Genomic DNA, 18,374 nt, shown 5'->3' on the forward strand with positions numbered 1-18,374 from the left:
ACCCAAGCCACAGGAAATCACTAATCCTGCTAAGAACATCTCCGTCCTTGTCAAAGATGCAACTGAACGCGAACAGAAGCATCCCAATGCTATCTTATTTGGACTGGATGACATCAATGAATCTAACATCACAAAGGTTTGTGATCAACAACTTCCAGGCATCAACCATCGCTCCTGATGAAATCATTGATGTTTCCCAGGACAGCCCCGAGTTCAAGAACAGTGATGGCTCAGTGATCCCACGCTTCTGCAGAGTCATTTGCAAGAGCGAAACCAGTAAACACAAATTCATTTCCACAATAAACTCACTCGCCAAAAACTGCACAAACCATAGGAAACTTTGTTCGTGGCCCAACCTGACCATACTGTAATATGCCCGCGCCTGCAAGCTCCACTCAGAGCTCAAAAGACGCCAGGACCAAGGAGAGACTGACCTGTACATAGAGTACCATGCTGACTGTATCAAATGCAAGATCAGTGGCCCGCATAACAACTGCCCCCCCCATCAACCAAAACTAGGCATTCACGCCCTCAACTTCCTCCAAGTCTACCCTTACAGGCCTAAAATGCAAACTACTTAATGCAAGAAGCTTCGCAAACAAAATGCCCAAATTCCACCTGCTTCTAAATGCGGCCTATTCGACCTTATTTTCGTCTGCGAGACATGGTTGAATGTATCCTTTTTAGACTCCATTATTACAGTAAGTTACTATCACGTTTTCCGGTCTGACCGTGATAATCATAGAGGGGGTGGTGTTGCTATCTTCTATAAAAAGACCCTAGGTCTGAAAAAGATAAATGTTACACAGGAGCTAGCTCTTTCTGAGACCATTGTCTGCAAACTGTCCCTAAATACCACAGTTTGTTTCTTACTATGTTATAGAGCCCCCGATTATGACCTTGGTCATATGAACAAGCTAATTGCACTACTAATGTGGGTAGCTTCCTGCCCGCACCCCCTTATCTTTCTTGGTGACCTCAATTTAATTGGACCCTAAACGAATGTACAACATGCAACCCTGTACTGTGTTGCGTCACCTGTAAAGTTATGGAATCAATTATAAACCAATCCATCACCGTCCACTTAGAGACAAACAACCTATCTAACAAGCAGTTTGGTTTTAGAAAAAAATTGTTCTGTAATCTGCAACTCCTACACTGTAGAAACATTTGGACCACACATCTTGACAAGGATAAAGCAATAGATGCAATTTACATAGACTTCTGTAAAGCCTTTGGATTCAGTGGTGCACAACAAACTACTGTTGAAACTAAGTTCTTACAGCATCTCTGGATCCCTGCACAAGTGGGTAGCCACGTTCCTGTCCAACAGGCAACAAATAGTCAAAATAGGGAGGGCCCAATCATATCTGGCACCTGTTAACAGCGGTGTCCCCCAAGGCAGCATTTTAGGACCCACACTCTTTACGCTTTACATCAATAATCTATGTGATATTAAAAGCAGCTGTGTCCTCTTCGCTGATGATGTAAAATTATTCAACACCACTGACAATGCTGTTGCCCTACAAAGCGACATTGATTATGTGTCAGAATGGTCATGCAGTTGGCAACTCCAAATCTCAACTAATAAATGCTCTGTCCTTCACGTTGGCAAAGAAAATCACAACACCACATACAAGTTGGGTGGAAATGATCTCGTAGACGACCCTCACTTTGTCAAGGACCTAGGAGTACTCATCTCAAACAATCTAAGCCCCAGAGCTCACTGTAACAGCATTGCCAAAAAGGCATTAAGAATTGTTAACCTAATCTGGCAAAGCTTCTTCTCCGGTAACATTGTGACTTCTGACCATTTTTCACAGTTACAACCTCAGGGTAACAGTAACAGAGTTGGAAGGGACCTTGGAGGTCATCTAGTCCAACCCCCTGCTCACGCAAGGGACTGGTACTAGAGATTCAAACAGCCAAACTGCCGATCTTTCTGATCGACAAGCTCAGTGTCTGAGCCACCTAGTACTGCTAACTAAGGCATACAAAACCTTTGCCAGACCAATTCTTGAATATAGCTCATCCGCCTGGAATCCACACTGTATATTGGACATTAACATGATTGAGCGGGTCCAGGGGTATTTTACGAGAAGAGTACTCCCCTCCTCTACTCACAATAGAATCCCTTATGCCACCAGACTTGAAATTCTGGGCTTGGACAACCTGGAACTGTGCCGCCTGTGGTCTGGTGGGTATCTCATGTGCCACCCTCGCTGTACCCTGGAGCAAGGCCTTCCCCTTTGTACTTCCATTCCAGAGCCCTGGGCAGCGGTGGGCAAGCACCCAGTCCAGCCCTCCAGCACTGGGATTCCTCAGCTGACCACAGCCCAGCTTCCTCAAGGGGGCATTGAGGGCATTGACTCCTTCCATAAGGACAAAGCTGTTGCCAGTGCCGGGCGCAGAGGCAAAAGTGGAGAAGCGAGGGGAGGGGAGGGCACAGAGCCAAAGGTAAGGAGTCAGAATCCAGGCGCAGAAATGGAAAAGCGAGGGGGGAATGGGGAGAAGGTGTAGGAAGCAGAATCCAGGCACAGAAATGGAAAAGCGAGGGGGGGATGGGGAAAAAGGTATAGGAAGCAGAATCCAGGCGCAGAAATGGAAAAGCGAGGGGGGGATGGAGAAGAAGGTGTAGGAAGCAGAAACCAGGCATAGAAATGGAAAAGCGAGGGGGAAATGGGGAGGAGAAGGTGTAAGAAGCAGAATCCAGGTGCAGAAATGGAAAAGCGAGGGAGGAATGGGGAAGAAGGTGTAGGAAGCAGAATCCAGGCGCAGAAATGAAAAATCGAGGGGGGATGGGGAAGAAGGTGTAGGAAGCAGAATCCAGGCGCAGAAATGGAAAAGCGAGGGGAGAATGGGGAAGAAGGTGTAGGAAGCAGAATCCAGGCGCAGAAATGGAAAAGCGAGGGGGGAATGGGGAGGAGGTCACAGCAAGTAGGGGGCAACGGCTGCGGCTGAAAGGGGAGCTCCAGGCAGCTCCCTCGGGGCTGTGGGAAACCGCAGGCTTTCCAGATGGGATTTACAGGAGTCCGATTCCCAAAGTGCAGTGCTCCAAAAGAGAGAGAGAGAGAGAGAGAGAGAGAGAGAGAGAGAGAGAGAGAGAGAGAGAGAGAGAGAGTTTTCGCAGCACTGCGCTTTAGGTCCTGGTAAATCCAGAAAGCTCTGCTCCAGAGAGAAACAGGATTCAACCTGTTTCTCTTTGCCTGGCTTTCCGGATGGGACTTACAGAACCCAAAGCGCTGTGCTGCGAAACACTCTTTCACTCTCCCAGCAAGGGAGTGGTGGAGAGAAAACAGGTCACTGGAGAACAATGCTCCATGTGATCAGCAGCTGCTTCTCTCCATTGCTCTCTTGCTGGGGGAGCATCTTTTGCAGCACAGCGCTTTGGGGACCCATCCGGAAAGCCAGGCACAGAGAAACAGCCAGGTTGAAGGCCGGTACTTTCAGCACCCACGAGGCTTGGAGCAGTTTTGGAGGTTGTTAAGGAGGACCACTCCTTGGCCCCAACTATGCGTTTTCAAGCCTGGGCTGCTTGGAGTGAAAAGCTATTGCAATAGTCCGGACTTGAAAACACATGACTAGGGCCGAGGAGTGATCCTCCTTAACAACAATGTTCCTCGTGGGCACTGGCATGCCTTCCCCTCTGCCATCAGCCATGGGAGGAAGGTAAGGTCATGACCCTGGTGGTATTGTGGTCTGTTGTGTTGTGGTGTCCGTTGGTGGTGTTGTGGTGTTTTTTTGCATTTGCAAAGTTAATTTTAACAAATTTTACATTTCACCCCTGGGCCATGGGCCACTCCAGAGCCTCCAGAAACTGATAGGAGTGAGACAGAGGAACCGGAGGAGCCTGTTCCTAATGCACGCATGAGAAGAGCTGCCAGAAGCCAAGAGCAGCTAAAGCAAAGAGGACAACTTGGGAGTAGGGCCAAGGGATGATTGACCCCTCCCATAAGGCTTAAAACAGACCAGCAACAGCGTTTGGGCTTTGCCGGAAAACAATGTTGGTAGCTTCGCCTTCTTCATCTACGTCTTGTATTTATTTTTGTATCTGTGACTTCTGAACGTTTGCCAAGAAAGGCCTTTGGCAGTTTGCCTAATTGGACAAGGTTTGCGATAGGACTGAGGAATTTGTGTTGGGAGGAATTTGCTTTAATTTGGTTGAACAACGCTGGGAATGAAGTAATTCTCAGCTGTTCAAATAAAGTTTGTTTTTTCACTGACTGATTTTCCTACTACTTACTTGGGCCTGGGTCACAACAGGTGAGGACAGTGGGGGGCCCACGGCAAGCTAGGCTGCAGTCAGCGCGGTCTGGAATGGTGCCGTGCCAGGCGGTGGTGGCTTAGCCAGCCACGCGAGCTCAGTGGCGACTGTGGAGGGGGGGTGCAGCAAGCTCCGGGGAGGGGTGAACCTAGCGGGACTTACCTATAGGCAGGAGGAGGCAACTCAGTTGGGGCGCAGGGCAGGCACCACGTGGGAAGGCAGCTTAGGCAGCCAAGCCGCCTGGGAGGTGAGGGTTGGGTGGGGTTAGTGAGCGGTGACCGGGCGACCGGTTTGGGGGCATGGCCAGCCAGCGGTTGCTACCGTTACCCAGGCCAAATTACCGCTATTGATTCGTGCAAACCAGTAGAAACCCACCACTGGTGAGAACCCACTGTAGTACCCAGTAAGCTGAACAGCTGGGGGCACCTACATGAACAATTCATGAAGAATGGGTACCCACAATCATTTGTTACAAGATGTATGCGGTGGGGAGAGAAAGGAAGAAACAAGGTACAACACCAACCACATGGCATACCCTCCCATACATCAAAAATATTTCAGAAGCTGTAGAACACAACCTCTGAGATCTGCAAGTGGACATTGCACACCACCCAGAGGCTACCATACGAGGACAAATTATGCATTGTAAAGATCGCTTGGAGGTGGGAGATACTTCCAATGTAATCTACTGAATCCCCTGCATGGATTGCCTGTCTCTATGTAGGACAGTTGGGGAGGAAATTAACAACCAGAGTGCAAGAACACTAGAGAGCAGTCAGACAAGGAGACTCAAACTCATTAGTAGCCTCACACTGCAATGAACAATGACATACATTCAATTTTGCAGCTATTAAGATTGTTGGATGAGCAGCCAGGGAAGTGATTGAAGCCAGGGAAATGGGCACCTCGTTAATCAACAGGAGTGTTGATTTATCACCATCTTATCAAGTACTTAAAGGCAGAAGACTTAACAGCGAATGACTTAATAGCCAGTCATCAACAGTCCAATCAACATCTAAAAAGCCACATGCAACAGGCACCACATAAATACCACACACACAATAGCCCAAAACATACACTCTGCTAGAAAGAAGTTCCCTGAAGATGGGCTCCAGAAACAAGTCTGAAAGCTGGGAAGACTAAGCCTCTGGCCCTGGTGGCCAACCCAGATTAGATTCTGCAACATTATCCTGGAACATGTATATTCACCTTCATTCATGTAAAATATTGGTTGTCTATTTTATAAACTATCACATTTATTTCTCTTTTTTAAAGCAAAAGATGGTTATAACATTCTTCTCCTAGTCATAGAGGAAGACATAACAGTATACTGTGTTACATTCACTTTCTCTTTCCCTCCTTCCATTTGTTAAATTTATATCTGATCTTTCTCTTTTAAAAGTTATATAGTGACTCCTTCCCTTTATTTTAACTTTCTTCCTGTCATTCAGCTCTCTTCAACCACTTTCTAATTTTCATAAAATTCTGTCCTTTTCTTTATAAGAATGTACACAATTAATGTTGTTCTTTCCTTAAAATGATGAAAGTAATTTACTATTTCAGAAGGGCATATTTAATAATTAATAGATTTAAGAAGATCAGATAAAGCCAATGCTTTAGTTTAGAAAAATTACAATTACTAGAGTGTAGAAGCAGGTAGATGGTTACCTCTATACTTAATATACCTTTTGAATAATTTTTGTCCACTGAATTAGCTGCTAATTAACTGCTCAACTGTTGATCAAACAGACTGAAGCAAAAAAAAAATATCCTCTAGAAGTATTAGGCATTCCATTTTCTTTTTAAACTTATATATGCTCTTCACCCACCTGCCCCTTTTATGTACATATTTGATAAAATAGTAATAAAAGAAAACTGAACTATTTAAATAATGAATTACCTCAAACAGATTTCCCCTGTCTCAGTTATATTTGGATGCCAGATTCTTGTCAAACATTTTACCTTTGGAGGCTGTCAAAGAATAAAACAGAGATTACAACTTGTTATATATGAAAGGCAAATTGCTCCTTCTTCATCTCCCTACCTTCTTCTATGCAGTGTGTATCTCAGCTCCATGAAAATACATAAAAGACAGACAATTCCTATCCCCGCCCCTTCTAACATATTTTTTCTTAATTTTCTACTTAGCTATAAAAATAAAGTATTGGGCAAACCATGCATTATTAACAAAAGCATGACAAAGGTTTACATATATCAAATTAGAAACATTTTAATGTCTTTCACTTAAAGCCAACTCATATTATTAGGAAACTAAATGATATTTGATGGATACAAATCAAGTTAGCACTGGGCTCAGTTCTGGTTAGGGTGATGTGATTTCTGACTTCTTTAAACATAGTATCTATTCCCTTAAAGCTTGGTTAAAACTTACTTTAGAAGTTTGGAAAAAATGAAAACATTCTTTGGCTCCTTACTTTTCTTCTGTACCTTCATTCCTAAATCATCCTTTTTTTAAAAGCAAAGGATAGTTCTGTTTAATATAAGGAATGGGAAGATACAAAAATTTATAGCAGAATTGTAATTACTAATGTGTTATATATTGTATTTTAATCTGAAGCACTATTGAGTGATTTTCATAAGATTCATCAGAAACCGAACAAAAAAGTTGGCCATGCCACTGAATATGGTAATTTGTACCAATTGGAATATAAATTTGCTAACAAAATCTAGAACAGCTACAATTTATATTGTCTAATTTTAGCAGTGTCTATTGTAAACCTTTGGGTTATCTTCATAATCAGTTTTGATGACTTGGTAAAATAAATTTAACAAGTATTCTGTGCTGCAACATAAGAAACCCAAATTATCTTCAGGGGCGGGTGGGTTAAGATTAAGATTACAATTAAACAACAACATTGGCTTTAATTACAATTAAATGAAGTAGATGAATATAATTTTTCATAAATTTTAATGGGCTTAAGGGACCAAATGTAGATTGTGAAGGAATGAAGGTATTGACTCATTTGATATTAAAATATTACTTCTGACCAGCTCTTTGGCACAAATCCTACTATTGGTTTAATGTCTATATTCCTTAACATACATAAATTGATACAACAGAAGAAACTGATTCAATTGATTTTCAATTCCTGCTGTTTTGTCTGAAAAATTAATGTAAGAGTTCGGAAAACTCTGCAATGAAGGATAAATTTATTGAATTATGATCACAATTAATTCATGATGTTTTTTTCATAATAAAGTTTGTACAAATGTCATTCTATGCTAAAAATATAGGTGCTTTAAATGTTTGTATTTTTCTTTAAAATCACAAACTTAATACTGAATTAAAATATTTATAATTTACAAATAATTTTATGATTTTTCTTCCCATCTTTTTAAATTTATAATTTTTTTTCATAGAAGACAAACCAAAAGAAAAAAGGAAAGAAATAAGAAAGTGTGAAAAAATTTAAACGAGGGAAAGATTAAATATTATGAATGTCTTCCAAGCTTTTCAACAGATAATTGTAATTTTATTTTCCCTATTCCCCTGATGCAATACAAGTCTCTTCAGCCTCTCATTTAATCCACAACTTTCTTAATCTTCAGATCCATAGATCACAGAACCTAGAAATAATAGGGTTGGAAGGAATCTTGCAGATCTTACTTTTCTGTGAAATTCATATTTTTGAAGATTATTTGATTTTTCTTTTAGCAAGGTTTCCAAACATTCAGAAAAAAAATTGTTTTTTCTCTGACTAAATCACTTTTGCCATTTCTGTAAATTCTGACTTCTTCACTTTCCATTCCTCCACCGCTGTGATTATTTTTTTCCTTTTCTCACTTACTTTTCCTTTGGCCTTATTACTTTTTAAACTGTACCTTTATTTTAGTTTTACCCTGAAGTTCTGCTTTTTAACAAAAAGTAACCCAACAAAGCAATATGACCTGTTTTTTTTTTTTTTAAAGATGAACAGGTTTGTATAGGAAAGGCCTATGAAAATGTTTATAGAATGCAATACTTTAATGCAAAACTCTCAGTTATAGGATACCACAGTGATCAACATTTATTTCATTTATATTCAACATCTACATGAAGTCACCAGGTGAAATCATCCATCAACTCATGGTCAGGTATCACCTGTCCACTCCTGACACCCAACTTTATACTCTGACTTTGAGTGAATGAACTGATGGTGTCCAAGTGCTCCAAGATACCTTAAAATTGATATACCAGAGGTACACGTTGAGGCTTAATACTAATAAGGCGCAAAGGTTTAGAGTTCATAAACCATCCGACTTAGAACATGTTCAGTTCTAAACAAAGAAATACTCCCCCATGTAGAATTGTTGTGTAACTTGGGGATCCTCCCGAGTTACAGCACTTGCTTGATGAGCAAATGGCAACTATGGTTAAGAGTATCTTGTACAAAAATTATAATCCTTCCTGGAATGGTGGGCACTAAACATAGTCAGTCATGGCTTAGTCACCTCTAGCTTTTATTCTACATAGAAGTGACTCTGAATAGCATGTGGAAGCTGTTACTGATCCAGAATGCAGCAACCCAGTTAGTTATAGGCATGCTTCAGTACACCCATATAACCCTTTTATAATTTGAAAACTGCACTGGCTCCTTTTTGACTCTTAAGTGCAATTCAAGGTGCTGGTTTAAAGCTCTTCATGGTTTAGAAAATGAATATATTTTCAGATGGCCACAGACATCTGAATGGAACTTTTTCCTTGGCTTTTAGAAAGAGATTAGCCATAGGGGGAAATATTATAACTTCTCTCTCTTCTGAAGAATGTTGTTTTAAATTTTAGGTCACTGACTGCGATATCTGGGAGGAGTTTGATCCTGTGGCTCCCGAGGATGTGGACAGGGTTCTGGGTAGGATTAGTGCCGCCACATGTTTATTGGACCTGTGTCCCTCCTGGTTGGTACTGGCCTCCCGGGAGGTTACACGAGGCTGGCTCCAGGGGTTCATAAGTGCTTCTCTGAGGGTGCCTTTCCCGCTGCCTTGAAAGAGGCTGGACCCGGCTGAATTAGCCAACTACCGTCCTGTCTCCAACCTTCGTTTCGTGGCGAAGGTTGTTGAGAGTGTGGTGGCACAACAACTGCCCGGGCACCTGGATGAAGCTATCTATCTGGACTCATACCAGTCGGGCTTCAGGCAGGGGTACAGCACAGAAACGGCATTGGTTGCGTTGGTGGATGATCTCTGAAGGGCTCGGGACAGGGGTTGCTCCTCTGTCCTGGTCCTGTTAGATCTCTCAGCGGCTTTTGATACCATCGACCATGGTATCATGCTGCAGCGGTTGAGGGGGTTAGGAATAGGGGGCACCGTTTTGCCGTGGTACTCCTCCTTCCTCTCCGACCGCTCGCAGTTCGTGTTGACAGGGGGGCAGAGGTCGACTTCGAGGCGCCTTGCATGGGGAGTGCTGCAGGGGTCGGTCCTCTCGCCCCTTCTGTTCAACATTTATGTGAAGCTGCTGGGTGAGATCATCGGTGGTTTTGGGGTGAGAGTCCATCTGTACGCTGATGATACTCAGCTGTACATCTCCACCCCAGACCACCCCAATGATGCCCTTGATGTGATGTCTCGCTGCCTGGAGGCCGTGCGGGTCTGGATGGGGAGAAATAGGCTCAGACTCAACCCCTCCAAGACCGAGTGGCTGTGGTTTCCAGCGCCGCGATATAGTCAGCTGGTACCATCGCTGACTATTGGGGGTGAGTCTTTACCCCCCACAGAGAGGGCCCGCAATCGGCTGTCTTTAGAAGAACATATGACGGCCGTGGCCAGGGGGGCTTTCTATCAGGTTCGCCTGATCCGCCAGTTGCGGCCCTTTCTGGACCGTGATGCCTTGCGCACAGTCACTCACGCCCTTGTCACCTCCCGACTGGACTACTGCAATGCTCTCTACATGGGGCTCCTCTTGAAAAGCACCCAGAGGCTCCAGCTGGTCCAGAATGCGGCCGCGCGGGTGGTTATGGGCGCAACTCGTTGCGCCCACGTGACACCCCTCCTGCGTGAGCTGCACTGGCTCCCAGTGATCTTCCGGGTGCGATTCAAGGTGTTGGTTACCACCTTTAAAGCGCTCCATGGCATTGGACCTGGGTACCTTCGAGACCGTCTTCTGCCACCAGTAGCCTCCAACCGGCCAGTCCGCTCCCACAGAGAGGGTCTCCTCAGTGTGCCATCGGCCAAATTATGTCGGCTGGCGACACCCAGGGGGAGGGTCTTCTCTGTGGGAGCCCCTGCCCTTTGGAATGAACTCCCCCCAGAAATTCGCAAAATCTCTGATCTCCGTGTATTTCGCTGTGCCCTCAAAACCATATTGTTCCGCCAGGCTGGGCTATCAATATAAAGATTTTAATTGGTTTTAATTGGGATTTTAAATTTGGGGTTTTATAAATTGGGCCTATTATTTAATAATTTTAATTATTTTTAAATATTGTCTGTCGTTGTGTTTTTAATTAGGCTGTAGACCGCCCTGAGTCCTTCGGGAGAAGGGCGGTATAGAAATAAAATTAATAAATAAATAAAATAAATTCCCAGTTTTTTATTCTGAACCCCCCTTAAGGATTTGCTTAGTTATTAGTGTTTACACTGCTATGCTGTTTATTTTGAATCTGAATTATATTTAATTATATTTTAAAAAATCAAAATAATCTCTCCTATATCTTCCCAGTCATTTTCTTTCTCACTGACAGGGTTGGAAGGATCCTTGGAAGTCTTTTAGTCCAACCCCCAGCTCAAGCAGGAAACCCTTTACCATTGTAGACAAATGGTTGTTCAATCTCTTCTGGAGATTTTCAAGTGATGGAGCACCCACAATTTCTGGTGGCAAACCATTCCATGGATTAATTGTTCTAACTGTCAGGAAATTTCTCCTTAATCCTAGATTGGATCTCTTTAGTAAACTTCTACCTGTTACTCTTTCTCCTGTCCTCAGGTCCTTTGAAGAATAGGTCAATCCCTTCTTCTCTGTGACAAACCCTCAAGACATTGGAAGACTGCTATCATATCATCCCTAGTCTTTCTCTTTGTTAGACTGGACATATCTTGTTCCCACAAGCATTCATCGCATAATTTAGACTCCAGACTTCTTATTATATTTGTTGTTCTTCTCTACACTGTAGAGCTTCAAAACCTTTTTGATATTGTGGGGACCAGAATTGGACACAGTATTTCAAGTGTGGTCTCACCAGTACAGTATAAAGAGATACTATCACTTTATGTGATCTTGAAACTATATCTCAATTGATGCAATTTAGGACTGAATTGGCCTTTTTGGCAGCTGTGGAACATTGCAGGCTTATACTTAAGTGGTTGTCCATTAGGATACCTAGATCTTTCTCACAGTCCCTACTGATGAGCCAGATACCTGTGAATTTGAATCATGAATCATTCATTCCGGGATGTGTCAAATGGCATGTGAAAAGGTTCAGATTTAATTGCTTAAATGATTTGATCTTGCTGTGTCTATAGTTTTTTATTGGATTCAAAATATGAATGCATTTTAACTTCAGGAGGAATTTTCCTATTTTCCCAGCACAGGTGGAAGTTAAACATGTTTGGGCATTATTAGGCAAAACTTTGATTTTTTTTCTTTCATGAGAAATTGACACACTGGAGCAAGAACTTATTTTAAAATGGCCAACAATACATTTTCTGTAAGGGACATACTGGGATCATTAATCTTAATGATCAAGTAATAACATATTTAAAGCTTTTGAGATTTTATAATTTATGAAGAATGCTGAATGGTATTAAAAATACTTGATATATACATTGTTTAGCTTCAATGCCCTTGCAGCCTCTGCAATTCTAGAAACAATGTGAGTGTTGGAAAAGACTTCTGAAAGTAAATGCACTTTAATTATTGCAAAAAAGGAGATATTTTGGAATAATGAATTGGAGTGCCCAAATCATTTGATTGATAGCTTAAGCAATATTTGACATCTTTTTTATGAGCCAAACCACATTTAGTTCAGGGGGAAAAAAATTCAACGTCTTGTAAGGCATTTCAGATTTGGTAGGATGCAGAAAAGATGAGTTACACTACTACTACATTCTGATGATCTCATTTACAAAAAGTATCAATATTTTTATATATTTATCTTATTCATTTCATAGAGCAACTTTTCAAATAGTATGTACTGAAAAATATCCCTGAAAAACAACATAGCCTTTAAGGGGCCTGGTGGCTCAGCAGACTGAAAGCATTGTGATTAACACAAGCTGTCTGCAATTACTGTAAATTCGAATCTCACCAGGCTCAAGGTTGACTCAGCTTTCCATCCTTTCTAAGATAGGTAAATTGAGGACCCAGTTTGTGGGGGCAATAAGCTGACTTTGTATAAATATACAAAAAGTATGAAGGCTATTGCTTAACGCATTGTAAGCCGCCCTGAGTCTCCGGAGAAGGGCGGCATATAAATCAAATTAAAAAAAAAAAAGAAAATGTACTGGATACCCTTAAAAGGCTACTTCCACTAATCCATATAATTACAGTACTGAAAAAATATCCTTCAAGTCAGCAGCCCCCAACCTTTTGGACACCAAGGACGGGTTCCGTGGAGAGTGTTTTTTCCATGGCTTGGGGTGTGTGGTTTCACTTGCTGCCTGGATCCTGCATGTGTGCAGATCGGGCTTGCACTTGTTCATGACTTGCTGTGGACTGGTGCTGGTCCATGGCTTGGGGGTCGGGAACCCCTGCTTCAAGTCTTCCAAGTGGACATATGGCAAACCTATCATGTCTCTGCAAAACAGTGGGGATAATAGAGAGGAAAGGCCAACATTGGGGCAATATGCATGAACTAACAGAGCTTCTCTGAATAAGTCCACATGAGCTCCAGGGAAGTGAGGAAGCCTGCAGAATCTAAAGTGGAGCGCCAGGAGGCCCAGAAGAAGACACCATGTTCAAAGCCCTGAATGAAGCCTGTTGAATCTACATGATCCAATTTGTGGATGGAGCAAATTTAAAGTGTAAAGTGACTTTCAGAGAAGCAGAGCACTTAGGACCATATGAATGACTGTTGTATCTTTGATCCAGGAAAGAACAAAGTAAAAAGGAATGAACCAGTTATAAAGACGTAAAAGAATTGTAGCAAGACTACTTATATGTTGAAAAGTGAAAAAGTTCAATAATACACAAAACGGTAATATGGTGAAAATGATGGAATTGCAAAATGGCTAAATTAACTTCTTTACTTAAAGAGAAAGCAACTGGAAATTCCTTATAGACTTTTTTCATGGAAAAAAATGTGCTTATGATTTGTGGTTTTAATGATTAGAAAAAAATCTGCATAATATAAAATAATAAGTTTTCTAATTAGAGTAAGAGATAATTTTATAATTGTATTCACAGTATATTTATTGCAAAGAAAATTGGAAGTCTCTTTTCTTCTTTCTGAACTTTTTTTTTCTCTTTTCTGCATTTCATTAGTATATGTTAATTTTATGTTCTTTGTAAAACTTTTAATAAAATTTATAAAAAGATAAAGAATTAAAAGCAAAATGCTTACCATGATTACCATGAATGAGAAAGTTAAAAAGATGGACTAAAGGGACAGTTAAATTTGGAATATTGTCTTATTTAAAGTATTTTTAAAATTAAATAAATAGATAATGTCAGGGGTGGGATTCAGCTGGTTCTCACCGGTTCAGGCATACCGGTAGCTCCAACAATCAGCTGAGAGCGAACTGGTTTGCTCTGATGATCAGATGGGCGCACTATAACCTACCTATATTTCTTTTGTTTTAAGCCCAGCTGATAGGCGCAGCAGAGCGGTTTGCTGCACCTCAGCTGTTTTACTCTGGATTCAGTAGAAGGTAACCTTTGATCGTAATGAGCATGCACGGAAGCGCAAGTTTGGCATGCATGCGCACCAGTTGTTACAACTGGTGAATCCCACCACTGTTTTAATGTATCTCTGCATGAGAAAGAAGAATGTTGAGGATCACCGGAAGCGTTGTGGCGAGACAGTCAGAGAATTAGCGGGCTCCGATGAGCTCTGCGAAAACCCGGACTGACAAACCACTGTCGAGCGGTCTTTGGACCAGGGATGAAGGAGAAGCACCTCGGAGACCGAGAGGAACAGGCAAGTTCCTCAAAGGTCAGAGGAATTTCTCTCTAAATCAACAGCAGGGGCGGCAGCTATTGCGGCCGTCACAAAGGTGGGGCAACCAGGCCAAGCAACGAGCAGAAGCGGTGAAAGGAACGGAGATTTGAAGTTGGGTGAGTGACAGCCAACCCAGATGAAATAACAGCACTAAAAAGCTTTTAAATTTGGAAAAACCCCAGCAAGAAATTAGCGGCTAAAGGGCACAGGGGGGAAAAAGAGGAGGTCAGAAGCCGAATTTAAAGGGATAAAAACCCAAAAAGAAAATTGACTTTTGGAAGGAAATTATTTGGAGAACATCAAAGATTAGAATAACCCTAAATATGGAAAAAGGATTGGAAAACATAAGCAGATCCTTTTTTCCTCTTTTTTGAAGGTTAAGATAAACAAAAGAGAACTGAAATAAGCCCCTATAATAGAAGTGTTTGTATAAATTGAACAAATATAAAGAAAAAAAAGAGAGAGAAGAAGTTTAATTGGGACTGGACTAGATTGAGTGGATATTTTTAAAGTGAAAGAGAAGAAAAGAAACTATTAAAATTGTTAACTGATACAAAATGGATACCATGTTAAATTACCTATAAGAATTGTGGATTGTAGAGAGACATCTTCAGGAAGAAAAGAACGATGCAACTTGTAACTTTTGTTTTGGAAAATTCTGAACTCTGTTTGAGATAATAGTGGTGAGAACTTTGGGGGAGGATTTTTCTGTTTGCAAACGGCTTGACTTTGGAGGGAAGAAAGAAAAAGAGATCTTTAACGAGACTTTTAAAATTGGAATAAGACTAATTTGGAAAGAGTAAAATGGAGCAAGAAATCAGAGAGATGATTATAATGATGTATTCGACTTTGAAAACAGAAATAAGGGAAATGAAGACATTGTTGCATGGAAAATCGAAATCTGAGGACTTAATAACTGAAATACAACACGTTCAATCTGACAAAGATTTAAACACAGAGATACAAGATGCAGAGACTGAAAACAAAGAAGAAGACAAAGACAATGTGATTAATTATGTAAAATTAACTGAACATGAGGACAGTAACAATAAAAAGGAGATTGAAATTAACAATGGGAAAAATAAAGAGGATGGGAAGAGACAAAGGTGGATAGAGAGATGGAATAGAAAAAACACAAAAAGCTTAGATGATTACACTGGGATTAATAGTGGAATGACAAAAAAGAGAGAAAAAGGTTGGAAAATATTAGGAAATATAGGGCAAAATAGAAGAGTCCAGGTCTTTGATTTACAAAATGATTACATGGAGGTTAATAATGGTAAAACAAGAGAAAGAGAAAAGAGAGGGGAAACAATGGGACAGATAGGGCAAAATAGGTGAACTCAAGAAGTTAGAACACAAAAGAAAAAAAGGGGAAAGAAAAGGGTAAAAATAAAAAAAAGGAAGAGAGAAAGGAAGATAGAAATGAGAGAAGAATATGTTACAGATACTTAGAATTGAATTATGGATTGAAGCTAAAATATTTGAAAATTAGATTATGTAAAAAGAAAAGATATTAATGGACATAATGAATTAATTTTTATTAAGTTGTTGGATGGTATTATTTGAGAAAATTGATGGATATAATAATTGGGATATCATTTAAATACCTATAACAATTGTAATAATCTGAATATTGTCAACAATACATTTATCTAAGCAAAAAAGAAAAGAAAATTGAAACAATATAGAATTATGATTTAATTAAATAAGATTTATTTAATTGGCTTTTATATAAATGGTATTGTTAAATAGACAGAATTTAGGGAAATAATTGGGAATTATATTATGTTGTATTATTTGAATTAAGAACTTTATTGGTATATTTTTAAGATTAGAGATAAGATTTAAATTTGATGAAGTAATAACTAAAGAAAGATTTAATGAATAGTATATGAAATAATAATAAAATGTAGGGAAGTTTTAGAAATTGAAATAAGATTCAGAAATATAAATACGTTTGAACTGTATAGTGAGAATTTAGGGTAAGAATTGTGAAATGTATTATGAGATATTATTTGAATTAAGATTTAAAATGGATTAATAGAAGGGTAACTGTTTTGATTAAGTTAATATGAGTAGCTTACTATAAAATGATAATAGTTGAGATATGTGAGCCAAGATTAAGAAATAAATGTTATGGCAAAAATAGAATACATAAAATTGTGTTAAAGATGGAACAAAAAGCTGAACAAATTTATGACCGGATCAATGCTCTGTCCCGAAAAGATGTATTGTATGTTTGTCTGTGTATTTTAAAATTTTTTTTAAAAAAATTGCAAAAAAGAAAGAAAGAAAGAAGAATGTTTAAACCTGTCAAGGAAGCTAATTGGCTGACTGTGGTAAATAAATAAATAAATAAATAAATAAATAAATAAATAAATAAATAAATAAATAAATAAATAAATAGAAGGGAAACAAGAAGTTCTGGGAACTTCATGTGGTTACAGTAATATGGAGTATTGGAGTAATTGAAAAGGACTAAAATATTATGGACATTTAAAAAAAACCTTTTGTTTTTTTTACTCAGTTTATTATTACAAATTTGAAATAAAGAAAAAGTTATTACTACAAAGGAGTGAAAGTTATAGGAGGAAGGAGAGGATTTCCAGAATAATATATTTGGTTATGACAGATGAATTTACAAAAGTGGATACTATTTCATTAGCCAGCAAGATTATTTTATGTGTATAAAATGAAGAAATTATATAGTACCCACCACAGAAGATGAAATAACAAGTATGTTTGTGGAATACTGAACCTTTAATGATTTAATGAAAATGGAAAGAGCTAAAATAATTTTAGACTGCATGATTGAAAAAGTGTTGAAGAAGATGATAAAAGGATCATGGTTATGTTTACAAGGGAGGGAAAATAATAACTTTGATTGTAATTGCTGTAATGATAGTTAGAAGTCATAGTCTTTTTTTCTTTTTCTTTTCTTTTTCCTTAACAGATTGGTTCCTTTTTACTTTTGCTTACTTTTTTTCTTCTTTTACTCTTCTTTCTGTCTTTTATACATTTTTTATTTTTTTATTTAAGTAAACATTTTCATTAAAATTATATTAAAAAGAGAAAAAATACAGTAGAACCTTTGGTCACGACCATAATTCGTTCCATAACTTTGGTCACAACCCGATTCATAATTCGTTCCATAACATAATTCATTCCATAACTTTGGTCACAACCCAAACCTAATTTTGGAAATTTGGCGCTTACAAATTGGCGCAGAAGGGGAAATCGGCCACAGGAAAAAAATTGTGAATTTTTTGGTCGGAACCCAATTTGGTCGTGGTCAGAAGCCTTCGTGACCAGAGGTTCTACTGTATGCTTTAAAAGAATTTTTTACACATCTCTTCTCTTTTAGATGTCACTTGAAAGAAGACAAGAACTCTTGTAGAATCTGAAGATCAAAACTTGTACATTGGGTCCTATCCAGCAAAATGTTTAATGGCAAGAGATGTAAGATTCTGCATGCAGATAAGAGAAGCTATATGCATAGATACAAGACACTGATAACTAGCTTAACAGTAATATTTGCAAGAAGGATCTAAAAAGATTAAGCATAAGCCAGCAATATGTTGCAGGTACGAAAACAGTCAATGGCTTACAACAAGGGAGATACTATGTCAAGATCAGAGGAAGTAATATACTATTCTGTGCCAATTCTGGTCACAATGCCAAAGAACTGGAAGAAGCGTATAGAAGAGTAGCAAGGATAGTAAAGGGCTTGGAGGCTAAATCCTATGAAGAACAGTTAAAAAAACTAAGTATGTTTATCCTAAAGAAGAGAAGGATTAGGGGAGACATGATAGCAGCGTTCCAATACATAAAGGATTATCATAGGAAAGAGCACATGGATTAATTTTCCACAGCATCCAAGTGTAAGATAAGAACCAATGGGATGGAAACAGTGAGAGATCCAAATTTTAGAGAAAAAGAATGTTCTGAATATGAAAATCAATCAGTGGATCAGCTTGCATGCTGAAGTCATGCAAAAACATCCATACCATTATTGGAGG

The 18,374-nt window shown here is 39.5% G+C and overlaps 1 protein-coding gene across 4 annotated transcripts in view; it reads right to left on the minus strand.

The window, feature by feature from the left end:
* UBE2F (ubiquitin conjugating enzyme E2 F (putative)) overlaps positions 1 to 18,374 on the minus strand; it is a 207,545-nt gene that overhangs the window by 73,656 nt on the left and 115,515 nt on the right. For all 4 annotated transcript variants that reach the window (XM_070933181.1, XM_070933182.1, XM_070933179.1 and 1 more), the window contains one exon: positions 6,165 to 6,235. In XM_070933181.1, the coding sequence (XP_070789282.1) occupies positions 6,165 to 6,235 (71 nt within the window). The remainder of the gene's footprint in view (positions 1 to 6,164; positions 6,236 to 18,374) is intronic.

Source organism: Pituophis catenifer, unplaced genomic scaffold (genome assembly GCF_029215685.1).
Source record: "Pituophis catenifer annectens isolate HBS135680 unplaced genomic scaffold, rPitCat1.0.hap2 SCAF_1, whole genome shotgun sequence".
Classification (NCBI taxonomy): Eukaryota; Metazoa; Chordata; class Lepidosauria; order Squamata; family Colubridae; genus Pituophis; species Pituophis catenifer.